Raw genomic sequence first — 16033 nt, forward strand, 5'->3', positions numbered from 1 at the left:
CCCGTTCTGATAAGCTGTTCTGATACAAAGATCAGACAGTGGTCACGTCTGCAGGGAAGGGGAAGTTACGCCCCAAAGGACCCCCAAGTCCCAAAGGCTCACAAACCGCTCATGACACCTAATTAGCCTAATGAGTTCAAGTGCCCGCCCGAAGGAAGGGCAAGGATGATAAAAGGACACAAACTGAAGCCCCAGGTCCGCAAGCCCACCGGGACTGGACCCCTCGGCTGACTGAACCAACGCTGGACCCAGGACCGGTGAAATCCTTCTTTTCCTTTTTTCTCTCTCTGTCTTGTTCTCTCTTTCATTTTCCTTTTCCACAATCCCTACACCTCATCCCTTTAAGACATAAAACCGTTGACCAAGTCCGGGACTAGGAGCGGATCCAGCCACCCTGGGCCCTTCTCTGAGGAGTCTAGAAAGCAAGGGGGTCTGCTCTGAACCTCCTGACCCAACGGGAGGGATCTCCTTCTTCCCTGAATTGATGTATGGGGTTACCACGGGTTACCTGGTTCACTGAGGTAGTCTCATGCCAATTCCTGTTGTGAGAAACCCCACCACCTACAGTTATATCTCCCAAATTCAGTTTGCTTCTGTCATGAATAAAATGTTTAACTGATCATTTGGTGTCATTTCACCTTAATTTAGCCTGAGGGAATTCCAAATTCAACATGACTCCCTGGTCTGTCCAACCCCAGGTCGTGACACCCCATCTGTCCTTTACCACCAGCTGTTTCTCCAGCTTCTCAAGGATTTTAATTGGTGCTTTTCTTTAGCTCCTGTTCAAGAAGTTTGCAAGGCTTTACTCCTCAACAACGAGATTATTCTCCTAGTACTCAGAAAACACAACCAAGCCTTTCACAGCTGCCCTGGCTCAACGTGGCCACCCTTGCTGTCACCCCTGTTAATCCCAGCAACATTCCTCAAGACAAGCTTTTGCTACAGATGAAAAGCTTGATCTACAGGAGCAAAAGGTTTCTAGGTAGGTTTTCAGGCAGGGTCTGAGGCACAGGAATGCTCCCCCCTCCTTCACACCCTAAAATGCTGAATGCGTGAGAGCTGGTGGCACGAGGGGATCTGAGGTGCCTGCTTTGGTGCGAGAAAATGGCAGCCCGGTGTGGCCGTGCTGCCAGTGCATGCGGGCACAGCCGTTCTTGTTTGAGTACTTCCCTGAGCAGACAGGTCCTTCTTTATCATTTGGTCTAGACTAGAAACAGAGCTAGAACTGCTCACAGCCCACAGGCAGTTGGGGCAAGATTGGGAGATGGTTGCTGCCTAGATGCTTCTTCCTGACAAGGAGAAGAAAGAAAAGCTGCTCCCAACGACATGCAGGTCAGTACTTCTGTCACTAAAAGCAGCAGGAAGAGGCACAGCAGAACATGGGTTTGCTCTAGAATATCAGCTAAGGCTAAGGGGGAAGTAGACAAGTGTGAGATGTTCCTGGAGGTCACTCATTCCTTTCCCTTGTGTCACAGAGGCAAATGTTTTGTGAAACTGCTCAAAAGAAAAATCTTTAGCATTGGAGGCTCTGCCACCCCCCCAGCTTTGTGTCTGCTGCAGCGAGAGATTACTGACTGTCAGCTGGTTGGAAAAAGGCTCTGATGAGCAGGGAATCAAAGGGAAATCCTTTGGAAAGCCAACTGCAAGAAGCAGATATAAGGTAAGAGGATTCTGTTACTGCTTTTAAATTTCAGTAGTTATCTTTTGCCAACAAACATGTGCTTGACCAGTCATGGTCCATGCAGCCCATCGTGCCATTTTTAAGGAAAAAACCTGCACCTTCCCAAGACGGTTGTTCTGGCAAAAGAGCTCTGACCTCCTTCTAAAGACAAGACCCAATTTCATCCCGCAGAAGAGCCTGCTGCGACCACGAACCCCAGGAGCTGCAAGGAGAGTCAGGGAGAGGAAGGTGGCATTCCTGACTCTGGGAAGGAGAACTCTGAGCAGGTCCATACAAATCCTGGCAAACTTTCTGCGGAGCTGTTTTTAAGGGAGAGAAGGACACAGCTGGGTTATTCAGCAAAGCAGACACATGTCCAAGTTGAAAGGGTACTACTTCTCCCACTGACAAGCATCCACACATCAGAGGAATGAGACCCAGGCTCAAAGCTTTCAGCCACTTCTGCTCTCAGGTTAGGAAAGTTGGAAGTTGCTTTTGCAAACTCCAGCCCAACTTGACCAAACACCTGCAACAGTTCTGTCAGCACCTTAGATGGTCGGTCCATGGCTGACCGGCTTGCTGAACAAATAACACCATGTTAGGAGGAGCCTGTACATACTCGGTTTTGAGCCTATGCAACACCAAGCCACAAAGGAAGATGGAGAAGCCATCATCACAGATGGGGTGAGCAAGGTCCTGCCCACTGCCATCAGACAGAGAAGATCGGGCATCACGTCTGCAACAGCTTAAGAAAAAAGTACATTGTGTTTTGAGTGTTATAAATTTTAAAAAGCCCAAGAGAAGAAGAGGCCTGCTCTCCAGCAAAGCATTACAGAGAGGTCCCACCTTGCTGGCTGGGGACATGGTTTTTGACCCCAGAGGTGTGGGGAGTTGGGTGCTGTTGAGGAAAAAAAAAACCAACAAAACAGCAAATGCTTAAGGGAAGCAAGAAAAAAAAATTTAGTAGCGAGCAATTTGGGAAAATCTTGCCATTTAAGGGTTTTCCGCTGCTGTGCCTCTGGGAGAGCAGCGGGCCCCGTGCCGAGGGGTGACAGCGGGGGGGGGGGGCGGTGGCAGCGGTGACAGGCTGGGCAGCTGCAGCCCAGCCACAGTGAGAAGAGCAGCGCGCTCACCCTGCTACCGCCATGTGGGGCTTTCAGCGGGGCTCCCGGCTGCTGGCCGCTGTGCTGCGGACCCCACAGGTCCCCCGGGCACAGGTCACCTCCAAGCCACCCGAACATCCACTCTCTGCTGCTGTGAGTAGCTTATGGGGGGCTGAAAAGGGGGGGGAGCCACCTGCTCCCAGGGAACACCCTGGTCAGAGGGGCACAAAATCCCTCTCTGCATTATAGCCAAATTATTTTTGTTGGGAGTAAAAGCAAAAGAGGAGGGGGGACAAAAAGGAGGAAAGGTGCCCACAGAGCAGTGCAAGCTCCTGACTGCACCCCCACGGGGGGGTGCATGCCCTGCTCCCCCCTTTCAGGCTCTTGCTTCCATTTTATTTTATCCTTTCATCCCCTTTTTTAACCTTTGGGGTTTAGGGTACCTGCTGAGGGTCTCCTGCAGCCCAGGGTACCCCCCCAGGGAGGCAAAGCCATAGGGCAGCCTGAGGAGCTCAGGGAGGTGGCAGCAGTGGCACTGACAGTCCCTCACAGCACCCCGCGAGCACAGGGACAGACCTGGGCCCTGTGTCCCCCCCCCCCCCGCTTTCATGGGACATTCACACCAAAGCAGGTGTCCCCATGGGCAAGGATGGGGTCTGCTGTCATCACAGAGCCAGAGTGTGTCAGTACCTCTGTCATTCCTCCCTCTGGGGATGATCCCCACCAAAACGGGAGCTGCTCCAGCTGCAGAGACCCTCCTGGGCTGGGTGATACGAGCTTGGAAAAAGGAGCTTTTCACCAGAGATCGTGGCTGGGTTTCACCTCCACCCATTGCTTGTGGAGTTTACCCCCTGCTGCCTTTCCAAGGTCTGCAACAAAGTGCTTCACAAGGGTGGAGACTCTTTTTCCAGCCAAATGAAAAAAAATATGGGTGACAGTGTAAGGGGTTAAGTGCAAGAGGCTGCTGCTGGTTGCAATTCACACCTCAAAGTCATTTGAAAGTCAGGCGCAGCTGCTTTTGGAAACACTGGGAGCCCAAGCCTCTGCTGCTGACTGAAGGTCACAAGTTGCTCTGATTTTGCAGTGAGTATCATGACAGAGAAACACGGAGGGATGGAAAAAAAACCTAGAGAGCAACCAGCTTGGTCCATGATTGGTGGAAACTGCTGTGCTTACCCAAATCTTCCTCCCACAGCCCCAAGGTCTGTTCATCTGACAGCCGCAGGGTTGGAAAGAGCAAGGAGCATGGACAAGTATGCTTGATCCATTGGATTAGAACACACCACCAGTGTGCAACCGTCCCAGAAACCCCACATACAACGTGGCCATCGCGCAGCCATCCCACTAATTCTTCTGTTTCTTCTCCCGCCGGCAGGAGCAAATCATTGCGTTTTCCATCATGTCTGCATGCTTCCTGATACCAACAGCCTGGATCCTGGCACACGTGAAGCACTACAAGGGCGGATCAGGTTAAGAAGCAACAACAACCTGCACCCTGTTGAGAGCAGAAGTATGACTGAAGATAAGACCACAGAACAGACCTTCACTGGGAAGGAACCCTCTGAGTTTGTTCATTAAAATTCACATTAGCATTCAGTGTAATGGCTTGTTGGTTTTGCTTCAGCCATGTGCTTGTTCATAGGGGAATGGATCTGTAATCCTGCTCTGTTGGACAGCATGCTGTCCTAAAGGCAGTATTCCTTTATAAGTTCGCAGCAGGCTCTAGCAGGGACGCATATTTCCCACTGGAGCTTTTAACCTTGTACAGCTGCAGCAAAGCATTGGGCAGATACCAAGGCACCACTCACAGCACTAGCAAGGAATCAAAATCAAGTTAAATTCCTAGCAAGAAAATAGTCAAAGGCTGTAAGTGATATTTAAAATGGTCCCCAGCCTGGGTGCTACACATTTGACTTTTCTTCCTGCATGAAGAACCTCTCCACCCCTCAAACACACACCAAATTTCCTACATTATTTGTGTTAGGGAAGCAGACAGCCAGCACTTGCTCCCACACAGGAAGGTTTGGGTAGCAAATAATACTTCCAGATACCTTGGAAAAACCTCTGAAACAACTGTCATAATTCACTTAAGACTGCAGATCTTCACACTCGCTTCAGTAAGCTGCTCAAAAATTTACATACAAGCAAGCACTCCCACAGTACAAGAGGGTTGTCAAAATACTCTCAGGAGAAGACTTTAGTACTGTTTCAACAGTAACGCTTCACGTTTTTTTGACGCTCATCTAAAGCAATAGCAGCCCCACGATGCATTAGCATTGCCACACAGTTCGCATTTCATTTACTCCTAACACATAGTGATGTGACACTACTAAGGAGATTGTACTTTAAAGCCTTTTTCCTGTCCTTAGCTATGAAATAAAGGAAACATTTTCCCGATCAGAATGCTTGTCTCCTCCGCATGCGCTTCTGAAGTCAGTAAAAGCAACATCAGGAATGAGCTTTGTAAGACAAGATAAAGCATGAACCAGGGAAAGTCAAATTTCACAACACAGGAGGAGAAAATGTGGTTCAACGCACATGCCAACAGCGGAACTAGCAAGGACAGAGCAAAATGATAGACCTGATGGGCTGGACAGGGAAGAAGCAGGCATTCAGAACTGAACAACTCCAAACCAGGAAGAAATTTTAGGCCAGAACTGATAAGAGGCAGAAGGGTAGAGGGTGACCAGGTATAGGGTCTGATAATTTGGGTTTTTTGTTTTTAAAAGCTTAAGTCTCCCTTGCCTGAAATATCTTTGCACCTGCGTAGCAGTCTGGTGTCAGCCACATGCTTTCTTTTTTTCCATTGCTGGCATTAAACCCTCAGAGTCAAGACAGCAAACTAGAAAAAGCATGCAAAGTATAAAAATTCCAGTAGTACAGTTTGTTAGAGTGACACCAGAGAATCAAACTGGTAGCTAGAGCTCTTGAATCACAGTAGTAACCAAACCGGCACTGCGAAGGATACATTGGCAGCAGCATTTCAAAATCCACTTACATCCCAAAGAATTTAGCCAGATACGTGAATATGACTCCGTTCAATTTAAAGTTACTGTTAAAAACCTTAGTGTAGTTCGCTATTACTGCCTTGTGAGTAGGAGTACTATGTATCCAAATGGTATTTGGAGGTAGCCCACAGTTCAGACTTGCATTTGTTTCAAATTCTCTATGTGCACAATTATCTTCCATCCCTATAAAGGCATGGCAGCAGCAGTAGGGCAAAACAATTACATTACAGAAAGCTTTTAAAGCAGCAGTTGTTAAGAGGCAAAAGCAGAACAAAAACTTGCCTCAGGACTTATTTAGGCTTTTTCAGTCCATAATACTTACTCAACTTGAGAAAAGGCATCAGGACTACAGCTTCCCACAAAAGAAAGGAACTTGACAATAAAGTACATGCCAAGGTACCACGTGCTAAGTAAGTTACATACTAATCCCACTGGTGATTAACAGACTGTTTAAATCTGTATTGTCCTTGGACAGACGGTTTTTGTAACATGAAACTTAAAAGGAAGCGTATTTTTAAACAGAACAAAGGCCCAACTGCAAGTTATGAAGATGACAAACAGAACTACAGAAAAGGGAAGGCAGAGAAGTTTATTCCAGCAATACTGCCGCACCTCACTTTAGCACAAAGTGTTTGTAAAAGACAACCACCCCCAAAAGTATATAAAACCACATCCACTAAACGGTAATCCTGGAAAAAACCCTTTGATGGAGTAAACACTCCCTCTGCTGCAGATGAGGAGGAGGGGTTATGGAGAAAGAGGGCAAAAGGAGAAAGATTATTTCAGTAATGCTGCCTTTGGGCTGCTGCAGGGGCAGGGGGAGAGAGGTTACCGGGGAAGGTCATGCCCTCCTAAGGCCAATACCACTAAGTAATACCACATACAATTGTCAGGCACCTCTCTAGCATGTTTTCATAACGGAGCTTCTGCTACCCCTTTACCTGGCAAATAGCCTCCGCTCCTGTAACATGCAATCAGCATCACATCCTCCCACAACAATTTGATAACAAGACTGATAAATCAACCACTGCGGAGCCTTTGTCCTCCTTTTACGAGAGCACGATGGGAGCTCTCATGTCAGTGCCACTAATGTTAGCGCATAGGGAAATCTTGACTCCAAGCACCAAAGGGTTACACAGCAAAAGGCCACTTACTCCTTCGAACAAGCTCAAAAAAGCTGCTCTCCCCTCTGCCCACCCACCCCCCTTCAATATAATTCAGTACAGAGTCAGTGGTCTGAGTGCTGCTAGCATCAGTAGCAGTAGAAATTACTCTCCCAGGGGTAGTGCAAGGTCCTCTATGTTAGGATGTCATGAGCTTGGTGCTCCACCAACATCTCCATGCTCCTCACATCTGTGCACCAGAACTCCAGGCGGTCTTTCATTCCTTTGATCTGCAAGGCAAACCCACAATAACTTTAATGCCTCAACTACTGGAAATACCAATATTCACCTTTAAGAACAAACACTTGAGATCCCAAACAACTTCTCAAAACCCCATGCATCTAGAAAAGATGCTACTTAACATCTTTTACCATCAAACCCAACAATGTTTAAAGTTAAACTGAAATGCACGAAAGGAATTGTTTGAAGCTAGTATTACATGTACTGATTTTTTTTTTTTTAAAGGTAAAGGCACCCTATACAGTCTCCTAAAATGTTAGGAGGATGAACTTGAGAAGCTCAGCACCTTTGTCTTTATCACCCTGAAATCCTCTCTTCCCAAGACAAGCATGCCACCTACAACCCAGATACTCCAAGATTTTGTTTCATGCATTTAGGCTTGAAGCAGCCACACAGATGTCTGCATCCTTCTGAAAAACAGTCATAGCATTTGTGTCTTATGGTGGTTTGTGTGGCTTTCAGGAGAGATGCACTATGTACCCTAGGTAAGAGCTAAAGGTGGCAATATAAAAAGGAATGAGGAAAAGCGGATATAATTCCTCTTTCCCTGAGCATTTTCAAGCAGTGCTAAGGAGACTAATTCTCAGACAGTGACCCTTCACAGTTCTTATTTTAATTTCCAGATCACCTTACAAGAAAACAAGTTAGAACTACCTTAATATTCAAGCTGGTCATTACCTGTTGTAAATCCAACACGCGTGGTTGTACCCATGTCATGTGCACCCTCTTATCAACTTCATCAATACTGCCCTTTACCAAGCCTACCGAGAGAGCCTTCATCACCAGCAGTTCCACCTAAAAATAAAAAAAAAAAATAACGGAAGGAAACAATTGAGAATCACCCAGTTTCCCTCAAGATAAATAAAACCCTTAAATAGCACTAGCTTGTGGAAGACTGTTTACTACACACAACAAAATCAAGAACAGCTGCAGCCTCTCTCACATCCATCCTCTTTTAGGTTTTAATCGACATCTACATATAGAGGAGAGACTTCTTTCCTCTAAGAGCAGATTTCCTTTCTTTACCCTGAAATCCCAGGCAGGACAAGGTAATTGGAAAAAGTCAGCATGGATCTACCACGGTCAAGATGTGCTCGACCAATAGGACTGCCTTTTTAAATTAAATAACTTGCTCAGTGGTTGAAGAGAGCGCTGTAGGTGCCCTGTACCTTTCTTTTAGCAAAGTGCTCAACAAGACCTTCTACCACATCCTTGTTGACAAGCTGGTGAGCTACAGAACAGACAGTAGGACTACAAGATGAGTGAAAAATCCACTGAGCTCAAACAGTAGTGGTTAGTGGTTTGAAGTTCAACAGGCAGCTGGTCACAAGTAGCATTTCTTAGGGGTTGATACTGGGTCTGATACTATTTAATTATCTTTAAGCTAGCTGGATGACAATCTCACAGATGACAGCACACTGGCAGGGAGAGGTAGATGTGCTGGAAATAAAAGCTACCATGAAAAGAGGCCTCGATACATTGAGCTAACATGAATCACATGAAGCACAGTGAAGATAAGCACGGAACCCTTCACCTGAGACTGAACGATCCCAAGCAACAGCACAGACGGAGGTCTGACTGACTGGCTGCGGTATACTCTGATGGAAAGGAGCAGAGTCTGGGGCGGTGGGGGGGACAGCAAACTGTGCAAGAGCCAGGGGTGTACTCTGACAGCAACAAAGGGGAACTGTGTCCTGGTGTGCATCAGTAAGAACACAGCCAGCAAGCAGATCAAGGGAAGCGATTATTCCACTCAGCAGTTGTTGGAGTATAGCTGCAGCACCGTGTCCAGTTTTGCATCACCCCCTTTCAGTTTTAGGGGGCCACTGCAAAACTGGAGAGAGTCTAGCAAAGGGCCAGCAGGCTCAGAACTTGACATTAGGAAGAAATTTTATTTGTTCAGCCTAGAAGAGGCAGCTCGGGGATACCTCATCACAGTCTTCTAGTACCTAAAAGGCAGTAACACAGAAGATAAGAGGTACAATTTTCACAAGGACATGTGGTGAAAGGACAAGAGACCACATGCAGGATTTGCTTCAGCAGGTATACCATCTGGATAACAGAAGAAAATTCTTCACCATGAGAAAAATTAAACATCGGTGACATTTCCCCTCTCTGGAAATACTCAAGACATCTTGGCACAGCCCTGCATAACCTAATCCAAAGGCCTGCTTTCAAGAGCAGGTGGGAACAGACGACCTACAGAGCTCTCTTCCAACTTCAGACTATGACTAAGAATCTTCAGAAATTTATTTACCAAGAAACACGAGCACCAGTTAATTCCTTCTTAAAAAGAAAAAAGTTCTCCAAATGCACAAGAACAGGAGAGAACATTTCTACTTAAGAGTTCATCTATGGGAGCAGGTCTATCCAGACACTTTTAGATCTTGAGAACGTAGACACTAACAAGTTTGTCTAAACCTGAACTCACCTCATTCACAGTGACTTTGGCACTCTTGGCAATCTCTTCAAAAGTGAGCTGTCTGTGATTGGCCGGCCGGGTGAAAGTCATCTGAATTCAAGTAAACAAACAAACAAACAAAAATCCCCCACAGTTTTAGTTTTTTCCAACAGTGCGCACAGCTTCCCTCATACTGCCCTGCTGAGCTCTCAATCTGCAGTAGCAACTGCATTTCTCATATTTAATCAAAATACTTCCAAGAAAAATGCATTTACGTCAGCAGAAAGGAGTCGTACCACTCTCTCTCTCCAAGCAGCAGATTTTCTAGGTAACAATGTAATCTCCAAATAAAGCAGATCGATCTGTGTTGAAACGTCTCAGTGCACATCAAATCCCTGAGATAACACAGTACCTATAGGTGGTAAACTCATTCACAGTAAAACACTAGACGTGGAATATATATATATATATATACACAAACATTAACATACACACATACTGGTATGTGGGTGTCTATAAACATACGTTACGCTTCAGGTAACTCAATATTTAAGGTTTTGAAAAAAATCCAAGGCCATGGAGGTTTATACACCAGTATTATTCAGTAACAACAAAGCCAAAGCCTTCAAGTGACAGGAAAGAAACTGTTTAAACCTGATAGGGTTACCTATCAGGGAAAAGATTTTCAGTCCATAGGAAACTAAGATTTTAACTGCATTTTAGAAATCTTTGTTACACTAGAACATACTCTAAGAGTTGTGATTTCAGATACCACTCTCAAGATACAAAGCTTGCTCTTTTCTTCCCCATTTCCACATCCTGCCTGAAAGAGCACACCCCTGAAACTACAAGTAGCACACCACAAGGTTTTTTTTTTTGTTGTTTTTGTTTTTTTTTTTTTTTTTTGTTAGCCTAGCAGTACTTGCCTTCTGGCACCACCTAGAGGCAAAATTCGCAGTCAACGATTTATACCCAGGAGTTTCTGTACCATGAGTGAATGAATGCACCCAGCAGAGAACGGAAAATTTAACAGCGCTACCCCCACCCAAAGGTAGCTGGAGCAGGCCCTTTCCATGTCCCACATTTAACACATCACAGTTCTCAGCTCACCTCCATAAGACATAACAGCTGAATCTTCTGCAGCAGAAGTGCTTCATTTGCAGCCAGATCTGGCTGCAAAAGGATAAAATGGAACAAATAAGTTCATTATTACTTCCCCCCCCTCCCCCCAAGGGGAGAACAGCATGCCACCCACAGAAGTAAGCCACTTGGGGACCCACTACCTTCATTTACAAGGGAGAAGGTCATTACAACCCACCCACTACGTGGTAATGGTTCCATAAAGCAAACCATAAGAACTGCACAACAAAATGCAACACTTCACAGGGTAGGCAACCTTTTATCAAAGGTCACAGCCTTGCACAAGTGGACATACAAGTCAACCTGTAAACTACCGGTATGTCAATAATTTCTGGTACAGCCAATGTAGTTAATACCCAACACCACTGCTTTCCTCAAACTTCTTAGAACACAAGGGAAAACCACTATTTTACACTGGAAGCAGTTTAATACTGGGAGCGAATGGCATTATAGAAATTAAATCAGAGATTATCTTGTCATGCAGAACTGCATGACATTCTTGTTTGCTTTGCCCTTGGATCACAAGAGATGTCTCTTTACTTCTTTCAATCAGAGAGGGAAGCCAAAAGAAAACTAATGATACATATCAAGATGAAAGAAACATTACTATGCTATGACTAAAATTATACCAGCGCACCAGAGTCAGGAATTCTTAAAGTACAGGTCCACAGAATCTAAGTGTCCTCTGTAAATATTGAGCCTGGGCCTTAAGCAATATAGCAACTCATTCACTCACCTGCTGACCCCATGCCGACTTCAAAGACTGAAACGTCTCTACATTACCACTGTTGAAGGCATAAAGTGTGTCAATCAGCCACTGCCGATCAGTGTTTCTCAGGGACTCCAGAACAGGGTGCATGAGCTGCAAAAAACAGGCAGGATAATGTTAATAGGGTAAAATCAATTCCTGATACCCAACAGCTGAAGCAATGCAGCATCAACTTACCAGCTCCCCAAAGTTATAAACACCTTCTCCCAAGAGCCCTGCCAGTCCCAGGGTAAATGCTCTCTCCTGCTGCTCTGATACTGCAAGAAAACGCAAAGAAAAAAAAAAAAACAAACCAAAAACAAAACAACAAAAATGGTTTGCATGAAGCAGGAGTCTAAGCCGCATCAACCCCTCCCTCACCCTTCTCTCTGCCTGTATTAAATCATTCCCAGCCCTCCTCCTCATCCTCTCCCAAGCCTGAAATTCAGAAGCCTGCAGTCACCACAGCAGTAGCACAAAAGGGCCGCTTTTTGAATTTACAGTGAAGACTTTTGGAAACTAGAACAAACTGCCCCTTCTGGTGGGGGCACTTCCCCCCTCCCATCACCTCAATGCAGCTTAGGAGCAGAACCCTACTCAGCCATTCTTCTTGTAGGCTTCCCCTCATTCTAGCTAGATCCTGGCCCGACTATGGCAGATTCCAAATAATGTTGAGAAAACCTGTTCTCTGCCAGTGCATTTATTTACATTGAAGTGATGAAACAGAGAAAGAAAACTGGGACTTTCTACACTTGGCAAAGGAGGAGTTACCCGGCAGATCTTTAACATCAATGCATCCCAGAAAGCGCAGAGCGTCCTTATAGTAAGAGGCGTGGTTCCCAATTGTCTGGTAGTACTTGCTGGAGAGATCATAGAAGCGGCTGTGAACCGAGGTCACCCCAGGGAGATTGTTCAGCATCTCCTCAACCTCCTCAATGGTCTCCTAGAGGAGGGCGAGAACCTCTTTGTCACAGGTGAAGGTATACCTCATATACACCCATGCTCCCAGCCTTTAGTTCACCACCGTAAGGGTTACAGCATTCTTGTGTGGTCCAGAAGTAATATCCACTTAGTACTAAAACAGATGAGACCACAGCCAAAGCCACTATCACAGCATTAAAAGTAAAGCAATGGCATTCTCCCTTTACATAGTAGTTAGCAAAAAAAAAAAAATAATCCCCAAACCCCTGAAAAACAACCCTGCAGCTATACTTATATACATATATATATATACACACACACTTTATATATACTTATACCCACTAAACCCACAAACTTTGTACTTGTTCTAAGAGACACAAAGCTGCACTGCATAAAACCCCCCTCATCTCAGGTTTAAGAGACAGTTCTAAAAAAAGCCAAGAGATGGAATAAACAACATGCTTAGCACAGGAAGCGATACACTAATTCAGTCACCATTAGCAGCTCGCCGACAAGCAGCACATACACTGTGGAATTCATGAGATCCTCTAAGCTGCGAACTGGAATATATCAAGATATTTTTCCCCTCTCCTGAGCTGTGCACACCAACAGTTGCAGTGATCAGTTGCAGGCCACCAATAAGCAACAGCACCTCAAAGGCTATGTGCATCAGAATCTTACTGAAGCTTCAGAGGTTTGGCCAGAAGTATTATACAGGCATTTTTATGGCCTACAAGATGTAAAGCAGAACCGCAGGTCTTCCTGGAAATCCTAGGAGCTGCAAACTTATCTTCTCATTCAAAACTGAAGCACAGACACAGGCAGGTCCATGCTGTAGCAACTGCTGAAGTGTGTCACAGTGCTCCAAACTACACGAACGCTTGAACTATTCAAGTCATCACCTCACCTTGGTGACCTGCAGGTCTCCAATGTTCAGCTTGAGCGCCCCAATGGCTGTTTTACACAAAATGACAGCTTCATCACTGCTTTTTACCTGCAGTTACACAAAGATACGTGTTTAGAGAGTGTTACCCTTGCAGCCAGGTAGGGTCTTGAAACCTAGACTGTGTTGGTTGCATTTCATTTGTTAACATGTTCCTCCATTAAAATACGGAGTTGTTCACTGAGAAAAGGAGTAGGTATTCTCCAGCATAGGTTTCAACACACACATATCTGCCTCTTCAGCTACACCTTATATGCTCACACACAAAACGATTCCCGTAGGTGGACCACCAGAAAAAGCAATTTCAAAAATACCTTTTCTCGAGTCTTTTCCAGAAAAGTAAGGGCCACATTGGGATCTGGAGAATTTAAAAAACAAACAAACAAACAAAAAAAAGCAGCAATATCAGGAATTCCCATGGAACTAAATCTCAACTTAAAAATATATCCTTTGACTGGAATATATTTTTTCCATAGCGTACCGCTCAACCTTCAAAAGGCGCTACTGTTGTAGGCCAGGCTTTCTGTTCGCCAGCCATTTCTCTAGTGAAGCAGACAACTTGCTACTCTATATAGCAGCAATTATTTAAGCTCTGATTAGTGCCTTCCCTTTTCAATACACCAGAAAGACAATAGCTTAACATTGAAGATTTAGCTGTTACTTTTAACTAGTCAAATTTCATAGCCATCAGTTGCTAAAAATACTGTAAGTAAGAGGTAAGGATGCTTACCTGTCATCTGTCTGACTACATGAAGAATGATCTCTACCAGGGACAAGGGGTTCACCCTAGAACAAAAAGCTCACTGTCGTAACAGTCTGAGTCAACAGTAGGCTACCTAAAAACTTCCAAGCAAACAAACTCACCTGTGTTCAAACTCACTGATGAAGTTCTCATAAAGCTGGAGGCACAAAGATATCAACAGTCAGGGCAAAAGGGTATTTTGTTTCAGCTACAACACTCGCTTTTCACTGTATTCCAATTCATTTTTCCAACAAAGTAGTGGGGATCCAATACAGAAATGTCTACACTGTACATAATGCAGGGGGCCAAAAATTGCTCAGTTTAGATAATTCGATCTCTGCAGTCTCCTTCCAACTGCAAGCAGTGATTCAAGAAACTCACAAGCTAGCAGGTACTACAACATGACACCTCCCTGCTATGGGCTGGCCTGGTGCATGTCTGCATTTATCACTGTACAGTAAGCACACGCCTAAAGCTTTCAAATTTCTCTTTGCACACATTCAGAAAAGAGATTGTCTCTAGAAACCCATGGCTCTTTATCATGGAAATCACTAGCTCCCGGGAAGCTGAATTTTAACCTAAAAACACAAAGGAGAGCAAAAATACATGATTACTTGTAGCATACAGAGAACATGCGACTCTGGACTGAGTATGCCATTATCTTCGTAACTGGAAGAAGTCCCCAGACAGTGGGTGAAATAACCTACTGAATACTTTGAAGTATATGTGAACACCTGGCAATCCATCCTACACTTGCAGTTGTAAACCCCTTGTTATAAAAGGGAAAGAAAAAGGTTCCTCCTGCACCCCCCCCCAAAAAAAAGTCTTGAGTGAATAAAACTGAAGAATCATTTTGAAGCTCCTAAAATTGACACATTTAATTTTAGCAGAATTTTCACACACCAACCAACCAAATCCTGCACACTCACATCTAGTGCATAAACACCAGAAAGCTGAATTCACCTAGTTTAATAATTCTCCAGAGACAAGTCACAGGCTGCTTATTTTTCACTGGTTGAAAAATACCACCACTTGTCTTCACTATGGAAAGCTAAAACCCTTAGAAACAATCAAGCACTTCACCTTGATGAGTCCATCTCCTTGGGCAAAGCAAGGGTCCTGAACAAAGTCCAAAACCTGCAGAGTCAGCTGGTGCCAGAGCCTTAAGAAACAAGAAGGTCACTCAGCAAGTTCACACTTTATACCAACTCCTCAGCCGGTGCCACATCCTGTATTTCACACCCCAAGTCTGCCGAGCCCGCCCGTCTCTGCGGCTGCTCCGACTAATGACGGAGACAAGTCAGAAACGAAAACCGGTGGCAGAGGACCGCCCCCCTCCCCGGGCACCGACACAAAGCAACCCCAGGGAAAACAACGCGGAAATCAACTCCCCGATTCTCCACGGCTACATGCTGGTCAGAGGACTACCGAGTTACAGACAGGACGCGGGGAGCAGCCCAGTCCCACTCAGGGAGAGCCCTTCAGCCCGGCACCCCGTACCCCGGCACACGGCCGCGGAGCCCCGCTCCTCTGCGAGACAGGCCAGGACAGCACAAGCCCGGCCCCGGGGAGGCGTGTGGAGGGGCACGGCCCCACAGCAACGCCCCGGGACAGCCGGGAGAGGCGGCCGGGAGCCGGGCCGGCCCCGCCGAGGGCAGCGGCCCCCTCCCCGGGGCAGGTGTGACCACGGCAGCGGCCCCCCCCCCAAAAAAAACCTCACTTCTTGTTGTAGAGCTCCTCCAGGCGGTGCCACACGGCGGCCTGCCCCGGCCCCGAGCTCTGGCTCTGCTGCAAGAAGCCCGGCACGTCCTTCATGGCGGCGGACGGAGGGAGGAAGAAGAGGCAGCGACACCGACACCCACCCGCCCCCGCCGGAAATGCACACTCACTTCCGGCGCCGCGCGGGGCACGCTGGGTACCGTAGGGCCCCGAGGCGACCGCTCTCCCGCCGCCCCCCCCCGGTA

At 46.1% G+C, this 16033-nt stretch overlaps 1 protein-coding gene and 1 long non-coding RNA gene across 10 annotated transcripts; one reads left to right on the forward strand and one right to left on the reverse strand.

Annotated features, from left to right (window-relative positions):
* The first annotated feature begins 221 nt into the window (after positions 1-221).
* LOC115351898 lies at positions 222-4359 on the forward strand. Of its 8 annotated transcripts, none has more exons than XR_005934098.1 (4): positions 222-257; positions 777-1660; positions 1746-2916; positions 4139-4359. It is a non-coding gene; the product is annotated as an uncharacterized LOC115351898 (long non-coding RNA). The 8 variants fall into 8 exon arrangements; XR_003926936.2 differs by having other exon boundaries at positions 243-257; positions 1476-1660; XR_005934097.1 differs by lacking the exon at positions 222-257 and having other exon boundaries at positions 644-982; positions 1207-1660.
* Positions 4360-6335: 1976 nt separating this feature from the next.
* PSMD13 (proteasome 26S subunit, non-ATPase 13) lies at positions 6336-15977 on the reverse strand. Of its 2 annotated transcripts, XM_030039296.1 has the most exons (13): positions 15790-15977; positions 15153-15231; positions 14192-14226; positions 14058-14113; positions 13642-13685; positions 13292-13378; positions 12235-12406; positions 11662-11741; positions 11452-11577; positions 10686-10748; positions 9606-9686; positions 7853-7969; positions 6336-7164 (listed from the first exon to the last, which is right to left on the reverse strand). In XM_030039296.1, exons 1-13 carry the CDS (start codon positions 15882-15884, stop codon positions 7069-7071), a joined length of 1131 nt encoding a protein of 376 aa, XP_029895156.1. In that variant the 5' UTR covers positions 15885-15977; the 3' UTR covers positions 6336-7068. The 2 variants fall into 2 exon arrangements, with proteins under 2 accessions (XP_029895156.1, XP_040984995.1); XM_041129061.1 differs by lacking the exon at positions 10686-10748.
* Positions 15978-16033: the final 56 nt, after the last annotated feature.

This window comes from Aquila chrysaetos, chromosome 16 (assembly GCF_900496995.4).
Source record: "Aquila chrysaetos chrysaetos chromosome 16, bAquChr1.4, whole genome shotgun sequence".
NCBI lineage: Eukaryota > Metazoa > Chordata > Aves > Accipitriformes > Accipitridae > Aquila > Aquila chrysaetos.

What these genes read in the sequence shown, in the direction of transcription:
- PSMD13 (XM_030039296.1), bottom strand. Translation starts at nt 15,884, where the DNA reads ATGAAGGACGTGCCGGGCTTCTTGCAGCAGAGCCAGAGCTCGGGGCCG. An exon ending in AAGGAGATGGACTCATCAAG is followed by an intron (nt 14,227 to 15,152) that starts GTGAAGTGCTTG and finishes TTGTGCCTCCAG; the next exon opens with CTTTATGAGAACTTCATCAG. An exon ending in AGCTGTTATGTCTTATGGAG is followed by an intron (nt 9,687 to 10,685) that starts GTGAGCTGAGAA and finishes ACTTGAATTCAG; the next exon opens with ATGACTTTCACCCGGCCGGC.